Source organism: Sinocyclocheilus anshuiensis, unplaced genomic scaffold (genome assembly GCF_001515605.1).
Source record: "Sinocyclocheilus anshuiensis isolate Anshui unplaced genomic scaffold, SAMN03320099.WGS_v1.1 scaffold1709, whole genome shotgun sequence".
Lineage (NCBI taxonomy): Eukaryota > Metazoa > Chordata > Actinopteri > Cypriniformes > Cyprinidae > Sinocyclocheilus > Sinocyclocheilus anshuiensis.
Window position 1 is genome coordinate 496,260 of NW_015541051.1, and position 11,929 is coordinate 508,188.

At 35.9% G+C, this 11,929-nt stretch overlaps 3 protein-coding genes across 6 annotated transcripts in view; 1 reads left to right on the top strand and 2 right to left on the bottom strand.

Moving 5' to 3' along the window:
- rftn2 (raftlin family member 2) overlaps positions 1 to 5,565 on the top strand; it is a 17,667-nt gene extending 12,102 nt beyond the window's left edge. For both annotated transcript variants that reach the window (XM_016488981.1, XM_016488982.1), the window contains 5 exons: positions 970 to 1,188; positions 2,654 to 2,760; positions 2,860 to 2,963; positions 3,052 to 3,130; positions 4,035 to 5,565. In XM_016488981.1, the coding sequence (XP_016344467.1) occupies positions 970 to 1,188; positions 2,654 to 2,760; positions 2,860 to 2,963; positions 3,052 to 3,130; positions 4,035 to 4,232 (707 nt within the window). In that variant the 3' untranslated portion in view covers positions 4,233 to 5,565. The remainder of the gene's footprint in view (positions 1 to 969; positions 1,189 to 2,653; positions 2,761 to 2,859; positions 2,964 to 3,051; positions 3,131 to 4,034) is intronic.
- A 63-nt stretch (positions 5,566 to 5,628) lies between these two features.
- On the bottom strand, positions 5,629 to 9,747 carry LOC107690608 (MOB-like protein phocein). The gene is made up of 8 exons (XM_016488983.1): positions 9,633 to 9,747; positions 8,788 to 8,850; positions 8,396 to 8,496; positions 7,948 to 7,990; positions 7,675 to 7,761; positions 7,265 to 7,344; positions 6,628 to 6,739; positions 5,629 to 6,151 (listed from the first exon to the last, which is right to left on the bottom strand). The coding sequence occupies exons 1-8, from the start codon at positions 9,690 to 9,692 to the stop codon at positions 6,020 to 6,022; spliced, it is 678 nt and encodes a 225-aa protein (XP_016344469.1). The 5' UTR covers positions 9,693 to 9,747; the 3' UTR covers positions 5,629 to 6,019.
- A 1,130-nt stretch (positions 9,748 to 10,877) lies between these two features.
- Positions 10,878 to 11,929, bottom strand: part of LOC107690609 (10 kDa heat shock protein, mitochondrial) — a 2,810-nt gene continuing 1,758 nt past the window's right edge. For 2 of the 3 annotated variants that reach the window (XM_016488986.1, XM_016488984.1), the window contains exons 2-4: positions 11,706 to 11,861; positions 11,510 to 11,599; positions 10,878 to 11,071 (exon numbers count right to left, since the gene is read on the bottom strand). In XM_016488986.1, coding sequence (XP_016344472.1) covers positions 11,021 to 11,071; positions 11,510 to 11,599; positions 11,706 to 11,861 — 297 coding nt within the window. In that variant the 3' untranslated portion in view covers positions 10,878 to 11,020. Of the gene's footprint in view, positions 11,072 to 11,509; positions 11,600 to 11,705; positions 11,865 to 11,929 lie in introns of all 3 variants that reach the window. The other variant, XM_016488985.1, reaches the window with a different exon arrangement.

Here is an 11,929-nt window from a genome sequence, read left to right on the forward strand (position 1 = left end):
GCTTTCACAACGAATCACACAGTGCCTTCACGACATGGCGGCAGCAACAACAATACTACAGCGAGAATAAAAGTTACGCCTTCTTTCTTTGCGTAATCATTTGGGCGGCGTTATGCAAATCTTCCCACATCGTGATGTAGACATGTGGGGGCGTGTTAGAACGAGCCGTTTTAGGTAGGTGTGGCTGACTCTTAACTTTTATAAAGAATATCTCTTTGGATTTGAGACTTTAGTCTTTGCAACTTTACAGATCTTCTTTATGCACCAAGAGCTTGTAACACTTCAAAGAGAAAGGAAAAATTGAAATCGCATCATATGACCCCTTTAATAGTTTTAAATCAGATACACAGCTGGACTATAAATGCTTTGAATCATGCACGATTGGGTGAAACTCACAAAGAACTCGTATTTCACTCCGGAATCAAACAGGAAAATTGTATTTGGCATGTGAAGTGTTGTATTTTTTGTTTTGTTTTTAACCATGGTGACCGATGCATTGGTAAAATAATAACTAGACTGTGTAATTTTTAATAACCTTATTCAGACTAATGAAGACTCTTTGCTTTTTTTTTTTTTTATTTTATTTCTTCCTCTTCAGTTTGTCTTGAGTGGTGTCAGTTTGATTTGGTTTAACCCAGTAATATCTTTGTCCTCTGTGAGCCACAGTGTCTCCTCACCCTCTGGGCACCATACCAACCTCTCCATTCTCCATGGCAACCATTTCGGGGCCACATGTGAGATTAAGTTCAGTCAGAGGCTGTTAGTGTCTTAACACGAGTACTGTACCTCATTTATCTGCCGTTACACTTATTAGTTATGGTAGATGGACTGATAGTTTGACCTATTAAAAATAGTGTCTAAAGCAATGATCATTGCATGACTTATTTTGCTGAAATATGGCAAAGATTTTGAGGTTGCATTGGCCTGCATTGGTCATACAAAACGTGTGAGACTCGCTATCATTTTCAGACCTGAGGTTGTTGGTGCTGTTTCACTCCTGGGCTCCAGGATGTGCCCCGCTGGATTCGCTGGCCTGCTGTTACCACCAGGGTGCGCTGTCCATGCGCGTGTCCAGGAAGGGTCAAGTTGTCAGTGCCCTGGAAGCTGATTGGCTGGAATTGACCGCAGCTTACTACCGCAAGGGCTGGTCATTGGTCGACTCCTTTGTATACTGGGACACGCCTAAAGGTAGTTCTTGGACTTATTTTTGACTCATAATTTGATTCCCTGAGCTGGTTGTTTTTTCGGCTGAAATGTTTGTTTGTGAAAGGAAGATGTCAACATCCTCTTTAGCTCTTCCTAAGGAACATTTAAGATTATGATAAGGAATTAACTGATTGTTTTTAGCAAACCAGACCCCCTGTCATGTTGGTTTTTTTTTTCTCCAAGAATATCTTTTAATTCTCAGAAGTCATTTTATAATCCCCATCTTTATTCATCCTTCACATCTCTCTATCTTTAACCAAAGCCATGTTTCCCTTCTCCTGTCTCCCATCAGAACTAAATTTAGAGTTCACGTCCCTAACCTCACGACCGTGCTTCCTGTTTCGCACCAGACTAATAGGAGCTAAATCAGATGTGTGTGTGTGTGTTTGAGACATCTGGAGCTTGTAAATTTGGACCATGAAAAGCAGTTTACAAAGTAGCTCTATAATCTCACTCACTTTCTTTCCATGTAATATGTTTCCATATGAATACAGTATATTTAATGTATATACTGTGTGTGTGTTTATTTGGCAGTCATTTGGAATACGCAAGATTTTAAATAAAAGAAATCTCGTTCTCACCAAAGATGCACTAGAATACACTAGAAAAAGTAACATTGGCAAATATTAGTTAAAATAACGGTTTTCTTTTTTAAAATGTAATTTATTCTTGTGATGTTATTCATTACTCCAGTCTTAAGTATGACACGATCTTTCAGAAATCATTAAAATATGCTGATTTGAGGATTTCTTATTATTACCAATGTTGAAAACCAGTTAAATATTTATTTGTGGAAACATGCTTTTTCAGGATTGTTTGATTAATAGAAACTTCAAAAAAACAGCACTTTTTTTTAAAAATGGAAATCTTACAAATATCTTTACTGTCACTTTTGATCAATTTGATGCATCCTTGCTGAATAAAAGTGGTATTATTGATATTTTTAAATCTTACCAACCCCAAACCTTTGAACAATAATATACGTGTATGTTGTCTACCTGTATATATTATAAAGGATGTATAATTTAATAGCAAAAAAAAACAAAAAGAGCTCTGTAATGTCCCCAGTGTTTGCTCTATAATCTTTTATCCTCTCACATGTTGGTGCACATGGATTTATCTTGCTATCATACAAGTAGTTCAGTTTCATTATCTTTTGTAGGTCACTGACACACTTCCAGCACTGACTAAATGAGACCTACAAATTATGTCTCTGTGGTTCAGTGGGTGAAAATATAGAATAATCAGAATAAAATGGTCTCCTGTATTATAAACAGTCACTTTTATCATTCAGATCGGTGTAATAATGATAAAAGGATGCATTTGAATGATTAAATGAATATTCAGACACACATGTACACATCTAGACAAAAAAAAAATCTAGCTGTGAATTGTCATTGACTTGCTTCTCCAGTATAATGTAGATTTTTAATGGTTGTTTTTACAGGTGAGCCAGTACCCAGGTCTCTAGAGGGGCTGTTTGTCTATGAGGAGAAAAGCACAGCGCCACCTGCCAATGACACGATTGTAGTGGAGCAGTGGACCGTTATAGAGGTGTGTGACTGCATGTCTAAAATGTGTCACTAACACATGAAGGAAGTTAAGTGTGTGCCATTTTGTGTTGTATTTTATGATTTCCTGTTTGGGTCACAGGGTTCAAATGTAAAGACAGACTATGGTCCTCTGCTCTACACGTTAGCAGAATTCGGCTGGCTGCTCACCTGTGTGCTGCCCACCCCAATTATTCGCCATGACAGGTGGGGCCCTCACAGTGCAAGCCACATAGTCATGTTTCTTTACACCCCATCACCGTATCCCAAGCTGACTGCTTTTCTTTTTCTGCAGTGAAGGGAATCTCGCCACCAAGCAAGTTGTTTTCCTGCAAAGACCCGTCAAGGGTCAGACGGTACCACAGCACAGTCAGGTAACTGTTTACTAATGTCATTTTAAACAATTACATTTGCAAATCTGTGGCTTTTCTTGTTATTTAGTCTATAAGACATATTTAAAGGACAGAATTGTCTATTTACAGTCCATTTTTGTGAGGAAGACTTAACTTTTAAAAAGTGATAGTTCAACCAAAATGTACTTAAAATAACATTGAACAACCACTCACAAACCATTGTTATTTTAATATTTTATATATATATATATATATGTATGTGTATATATGTGTATATATGTGTATGTATATATATATATGTGTATATATGTGTATGTATTTATTAGTATATTGAATTGGCTTTTATTTGTATATTTTCAATTTTTATTCTATTACTTTAGTAATTTTGTGCTTTAGTTTTTTTTAATTGCTTTTTAGGGTTGATTCAGTTTTATTTCTGTTTTAGTTTTAGCTCTTTTATTTCAGCTAGTTGTCAAGGCAACTCCTCTTATTTAGTTGACCTTGAATTACTAAAATAACTAAAACTGATTAATAAAAACTTACGCATTTAAAAAAAATCTAATAAAAATGACAAAAATCTATAAATTGACTAAAACGAACTAAAATGAAAGTGAAAACAGAAAATATAAAAATGTAATTCAAACATCAACAAAACTATACTAGTTTATAAACAATACTAAAATAACATTTCTAATTTTTGTTTAGATTGATTCAATTTTTTTTGTTATATTTTATTTTAGCTTTATTAACGTAATAGTTTTTTTTTTATAATTTCAGTTAACAATAATAATGGATTTGTATTTTTATTCATACATTTTTTTTACATTAAGGACATAAATCTTTTGTTTTCTAAAGTTTCCCCAAAATTGCGAGATTTTATGACATATTATTTTGTATCTCAACCCTTTTGTTTTTGTTCCTGAAGGGATCTACACGACGAGAGGTGTGTAGTCAGTCTGTGAGTCGAGGCGTGGATGAACCGCACACAGAGCTGTCGTCTCCATGTTCAGGGGGAATCGGCGGTTTCCCCGTGTTTGGAGGGGGGTATCCCAGTGCACTGTCCCATTTAGATGAGGGAGGATTTGAGCCAGACGATGGGGCTGCAGAAGTCACCTGTATGTGATGGACCTACTCAAAGATGCAATTTCTTTTTCAAGTTCTGTCAGAAATCTTTGATGATTGAGAGCGGCAACTGGCCTAAAATTGACCACATCACCAGACCATAAGAGATTTGTGTTCCTGTATTAGAAACCGACTCGTAGCACTTTTAACATTTTGTAAATTATTTTTTAACAAGCCATAACGTATCATAGAGGTCGGTTTTATTTACTCTTGAAAGCAAAGTTTATGTGCAATGATACTTTGATACAAAGTATCAAAAATAGCACTGAAATTCTGTTATTTGCATCAACAGTATTGCGCAGCACAATACCACATGTTCAGTTCACATCACATTTGTCTCATAATCAAGCACCAACACAATATTTTCCTCATCACTGTGAGTGTCCTTCCTCACGGTTCATTTTTTGCTGTTCTTTTTCCTGTTCCTGTTATACTCCGAACCAGCTGACAGTTCAGTGGTTTGTTCTAACACCTGCAACGGTTCAACGTGACGAACTCAGGAACTGAGTGTCCAAACAGTCCCTCTGCAGACGTTTACTTGGTGTGCAGGTAGCATTTTCTTGCAGAAATGTTCCAGGACTCGGGAATCAAAACATCAGAAATGCTCCATTTAGTTTGCGATGCCAGTGTTTAAGGGAAATGCATATGCACTGTAAGCCTACAGCGCTTCAGAATGGAATCCAAGAACTAACCTGTACTAAATGCAGAACTTGATGCTGTAGTCTGATTTATCAGATCTGTGCCATGTGTTCAAGTGGTGCTAAAGCTGAATTTGTATGTTAATCTCCTGGGAATTTCTTCACACTATCTAAAAGGGAAAAGGTAATACACTTCGATTTGCATGTTAAGTGGCAGCATTTCAGTTTAATAACTGCTATGGGACTATGAGCAGGGTACTTTCTTTTGTTTGCTGTAAACTGACTAGTTCTCCTCAGCTTGGTCAAATTCGATTTATTGGGCTGGATTTTTCAAACTGAGCTGCAGTGGTGCTGCTTGTGCCACATTAGAATTTTTGTAGAATTTTAACCACGTTAAGGGTTATATTTTTCATGTCTTACGTTGCCTTGACAATGTTTATCCCTCTTTGAGGAACGGCAGAATAGAATAAGCACATTTTAGTTCGCAAAACAGACTATCAAGCTGCTGTAAATGTTAAAGCCAAGGTGAACTGAATGAGATGTTTCTTTAATCCCAGAAGCTGAGCTCAAGCTGTTTAACATTATATTCTAATATACCAGAACTGATCAGTATTATTTACCAACTGTAGTATTTGTATTCGTTTCAGACAGTTTTTGTAATGCTTTATTAAATGGGTATTTACCTCATATTAAAGTGGATGTTTGTGTTGTCACTTAGCAGTCGAACATGGCATATAAAGCGAATGCATAAGCGTAGACTAGGTTCAAGACTTTTATTAACAACTGACATAATGAAAATACCATACATTTGTTTACTTAAAAAAAAAAAAGGGACAAAGTGGGCAGGATAAGAGCCCTCCACCCATGTAATAACTTAACGAGGGAAAAGACAGGGTGAATATCACCAGACTCGTTTATAGTTGAGGGAGGGGGGAAAAGGAAATTATTACTGGTTAAGCAGGATTTACAATGGAGATGGAGTGAGATATGTACAAGGAGCAGCTGATGTAACGTTTTGATTGTTACAGCTGAATGATGAAATTTGGATCAAATGAAACATTAGTGAGTGGAAAAGTAACATATGTCAAATGACTAAAGTTGAACACCTCTGCTGTCTGGATTCTAGAGGCTCAAAATGCACAAATACAGCTCAGGCGTCACTCTCTCCAGCAGTGGCACTCTGGACTTCCTCTTCCAGGATGGGCACGATGAGGTTGTCCTTAGACATAAGGTTGTACTTCATCACGAAACGAGTGAAGCGGTGACACAAGAAAGTCTCATTCTGTGGGAAAGAGATGATCTTTTGATCAAATGTTTCTATCTGATGCTGTTTTGATTGTGCTTTTTAGCAAGCTGTCCAAAGATGCCTCCTACTGACCACTGCAGGAAATGCTGTTTGAATGCACAGGAGCTGCTTTGTCATGACCGCTGGACTTTATCATGCTTAACATTCACTTTAAATTAAGTAATGACTCCAAAAACTCTGTGAGCTGCTTACTTAGACATGAACCTCACAGAAATCTCATTAATGACCAATTGGAACCTTTCTTAATGGGCAGCAATTCCTGATTACAACTGCTCTGTTAAGCAGAAAAATACAGCACACAAATATTTGGTAAAACAGTTTTATGATGGAATAATTTTTATGACTGAAGTTCAGGATTGTGAAATGATGCATAAATAGGCAGTAGGTTTTGGAGCAGAGCTGATATTGTTTTATGAAATGTATGTGCTTATGACTTACATAAATGTTCTTACCTCATACTTGTCAAAAATCTGGCGGTGGTGAAAGTAAGCATGGGAGAAGATCCTATAGATGCGACGGCAAACCGAGCCCAGTTTGGCCACAGATGATTCCTTAATGCTGACGCTATATGGAAAGCAGTGAGAGGATCAGCGGTTACAGAAAACAGCAATAGCCTGTTTACAGCTAGAAAATCCTAGAAATTAACTTAGTAATGCAAGGGTGCACAAATCTGCTCATGAAGGTCTTCCTTCCTATGTACTTGAGATCCAACTTCAATTTTGTGAAGCGCTTTTTACAAAACATCTTACAAATTCACGATGTACTGCATTTATATGAAGAAAAAGCTGTATTTATTTATAGTAGTTAGAAGTTGGAATAATTAAGTCATCATGCGGTGATATGGAGCTCTGTAAGGGTTGAAAGGTATGAGCTGCATAAGGTTTTAATTACAAAACATAAAAATAAAAAAAAGCCTATTTACTAGTTATATCACCCACCCCTAAACAAGGGGAAGAAATGGTTTGGGGGGTCCATTAAAAACTCCAATTTGGTTGTGTTCAAGCAGTGCTGGAACTAAATTCCGCAGGAAAACAGATCTCCAGAAGGAGCACTGAACACCCCTGCTTTAACAGATGTTCAATAACTCACCGGCTGGGAAAATACTTGTTGCTGTTGAGAAGACACGCAGCTCCGTCGAGAGTGTGCCTCGTGTAGTCAATGGCAGGGCACTGTGAGCCACCGTAAACAAACAAATCAACATAAGACACAATCATCCATATTTTAGCTTCAGTCTGTTAAGAACTTCATTAGGGCTGCAACAACTGATCGATAACAATCGATGAAAATAATCAACTAATTTGGTGATTAATTTAAACACATTCTGTGCATGAAAAACATAAAAATAACATCTGGATTTTTTTATCTGATTAATCAAAAACATAATCTAGAGATTATGCAGCCCTAAAATTCATACTTGGGCACAACTTCTTTTTTTTACAATAAAGCTAATTTCAAATGCAAACTTTGAACTTAGATCAAAAGGTCACAGAGACACTCACCTCTTTGGGAGTCTTATGGGCAGCACACAGAAAGATCCACTGCTCAGTAGCAGTCATCTGGGTACACGTGTCAGGATGACACTCATTCTATGGAGCAAAGACATCACACATCATTCTACTGTCTTCATAAATATCTGAAGACAAATGTAAAGACAACCTGGTATGTGACAAGGAGATGTACTTTACTTTTAAAATAATAGTGCAGTGTAGAGTGCAGACTATGCGAGTTATTTGTGATATAACAGTGCGATAAAGTGTAAGAAAGATAATTACCTGCAGTTTAACTGCTAAGCCATTGAGCTCCAAACAGAACTGTCTATACGTATATACAGAACATAATATTTACAATTTACACAATACAATAACTCCCAAGACACAGCAACAAAGAGCATCTGCCATCTGATAAACATTTTGTAGACCAACTTTATATTGTCTTTAACATTTAAATAAATATTACCCATTGTGTTCATACATGCTTTTAAGTTGTATGTATATTTTAAAAATATTAAATTCTGTAATTACATGGATAATTAGAATGTTGACCCTACCTCTCAACACACCCATAAACCTAACCGTGCTACAAAACTGTATCTCAGCTCAATAGCAGCAAAAGCAATTTGCAATACAACTAACACAAATCACTATTTTTTCATCAAAAACTATAAGCTATGTGTCATTACAACACTAGATGATGTGAAGGAGGTTCAGACTAATAATATACCTGAGATGTTCATATTTCCACACCCCCTCATCCTGTCCCTCTGGAGGCTCCATAATCTTCTCTATGTTGGAACAGTCTGAACGGATGCTCTGCTGGATATACTGAAATGCAAAAAACAACCATTTACCACAAACAATATAAAAACACCCAACAGAAATGAACAAAATGACTTCAAAATGTAATAATCTGCAGCAAATAACTTCAATCTGTTCCTCATATAAAGATACTGTACTACTTAAAGGGCATTAGAATATGTTGCAAAAATCACATTGACAATTTTTACAGTGCTTTTTTTTGGTCACTTTTTGGAGCTTGACAGCCTTTGGCCACGGTCTGGAAGACAGCAACTCTCAGAAATCTTTAGTGATTCAATGAAGTAAGAAAACAGTCACCTGTTGCACTGCCAGTGTGCTGTCCATCTCTTCAAAAGACTCATCAGACCAGTTGTAGAAGTCCTAATGATGAATTAAACAACCAGTTTTTAAACCACATTAATAGAAACAACACTAGAATATTTAAGACAGTTCAACCACTGTTAAGTAATTATTGACAGTACATGTGTGATACATACATACATACATATATACATACATACATACATATATATACATACATACATATATATATATATATATATATACTTCAAAGCTTTTAGACAATTTACAACTGTTTCTACGTTGTTACCATAGTTTGTACCTAACGTTACCTATAGGTACAAAAAAACATGGTAAAATGTTCCAAAGGTTCTGTCAATTTCTTTATATATTAGTGACTGAACGCAGCAGTGTATACTACCTTAAAGCTGTATGACTCTGACATACAATCGTATATCATGTTAACTATGTTTTAAATAATAATTTAATGTATTTGAGCATCAGCAGTGATGCTCATCCGGGTACTGCTAACGTTAGCTGACTGCTGTTTGCTAACAAACTAGATCGTGAAAGCCTGGCATTTCGGACGCTTCCTGCCTCATACTTCACTACACATACAAGTACTTTCAAAAAGAACATAAATCCTATCATGAATTAAACTGAACAGGATATTCAGCTAAAACCCTCCATTTGAGAATCATTAGTTTTCTCGGCTAACTGCTAGCTTAGCTCCTTAGCATATCTGCAGCTTCCGCTCGCAGGAGAACAAATCGTTTTTTATGTAAATATGACATTAGAATATACTCTACGAACAGATTTGAGTTTGTAAAACGCCTTCAAGTGTTATTCGCTGTTCATTTTACCTTCGCCTTGGTGCCTGGTCTATTCCTCCTCAGAACAGCTGTGCCCTCCGCCATGACCATCTCGACAGATTTAGAGTTTGATTGACAGCGCGCCCCCAATGGACGAGTAGAGCTACTACAGGAGAAGCTCAGATACAGTGACCACAACAAATACTGTACAAAACATGTTCACAATTGTCAATTTCACAATGTCTTAAAAGTATTTATTTTATGTATAGTATTTTTTATCATTTATTTTGAACTGCATTTTAAACTGTTTTATTTGACCTGGGGCCTGTTGCATTAACACAGCCAATACGTAAATACTTTATACTGTGTCTCAAGAACTAGTCTGACCAGCTAGCGGTTAGCCAAGGGATAACCAGTCTCACTTTTATTCTCAAATTTAAATCAAAGATTTTAAGCAACTGCATTAAAAAAAAATTATAACCAGCCTTTAAAATAAAGATGACTGTAATAAGCTGTTTATGCAGCTGGCCCTTGTGGGGAAACTCCAGGTGGCATTAGGTGGCTAATTTTATTAGCCATGAAATTAATTTTTTTAAGGACTCAAGGACCTTCTTGTACAAACACAAAGCCTTGAGTCCATTCATATTTTTTTCTTGGCACTTAAAAAAAAAAATTAAATAATAGCCAAGCTTCAAGCAATAGCCAGTGAACCAAGCTTCTCAGTGTACTAGCAAATTTTCATCTATTTACATCTACACTTACATCTATTCATTAATACTGTATATGTTTCCCTATTGATTATTCTAAATCATATCAAATAAGAAAAAGCAATTTTTTTAATATTTGAATAATTTTTAATGAATAAAATGTCATGGCAGTTAAAAAACACTTTTTATATAATTGTGATAAAAAGGTCTAGGAGTCTGGTTACTTTCAGAAGTCACTGTACTATTATTATTTTAGTTATTCCTTCTGATTACATCCTGTAGCACATATTCATAATTCAAAGGAAATTATTCATGGAATAAAAATTTGTCTGGTAAAACATAATTTTCAAACCCTATAATTAGTTCACTAATTACTTTATAATCACAATTAAAAAAAAAAAAATCCATCTGACTCCATTATAACCTTCTACAAAGTTAGAGTTAAAGAATTCATACCTGACCAAACACTAAAACAAACCGTTCATGAATATGGAATATAAAGTATCCTAATACACACAATTTAGACAGTCCATATCCATGTTTCAACATTCACATGTTCATTTCCAAACTGTTCCATGAAGAAGCAAGATGAAACATCAAGATCACTTTATTTGAAACAAAACTTGATCATACTTATTTACAACTGAATGACACAGAAAAAAGAAACAAAACATGGAACAACCATTCTCTCTATGGACTCCAGAATGACACAGATGGTTGAACAAGCAGACTTCATTCTACATATTTGCCAAGAATATCTCCATCCCGGAACAGGAAATAGTCCTACAAAAGAAAAATACAAAAATGGCCATTGTAAAATCAAGTCACTATTATACAAATTATAAATATCATTTGGTTACATGTCTTCTATAGAATTTAGTCAGAATAGCACCATATTTAATTTCTGACAGGAATGAAAACAAAGCTGTGAAGAATAGAAATACTGTGTTCAAATGTACTGAAAAAAAAAAGTATTTCCAAAAAAATGTATCTAATCTAGGACCTTTATACAGTGCATGCCATTGTAAAGACTATCCCTCACAGCCTTGTTTTCATCTGTTAAATTCATTATGGTGTCTGACCTGACTAAAGTCTATAATAACATGCCAAGAGCTTTAAATAATAGACTAAATAATGTATACGTATTAACTAATAATAAGAAATACATAAGAATACAAAAAATCAATCATCTTATAATCCAATGATGACCAATGATCTAACCTTATCATCAAGAACAACTTTTGTTCCTCCGTACTCCGGCAGCATAACTTTATCCCCAACTTTGACGCAGACAGGTGTTACTTTCCCATCCTAAAAGACAGACAGCATTTAAACTCTAAGGTACAGCCTGCATCTCACACACTGTAAAGAAAATGCTTAAATCAGATCATAAGATAGGAGTTTATAAAAAAGCTACCTTGTTGGTGGATCCTGGACCCACTGCCACCACTGTAGCCTGCAGCACTTTGGCTTGAGACTTTTCTGGAATCATGATGCCTCCTTTCGTCACCGTCTCTGCAGCTAGCCGCTCCACCAACACGCGGTCGAACATGGGAAGAAATTTCCGGAAAGCCTGCTTTGGGGCAAAGGCATGCTTAGTACAGTGTAGAAATAGTCTATGCATGTTTTGCAACACTACAA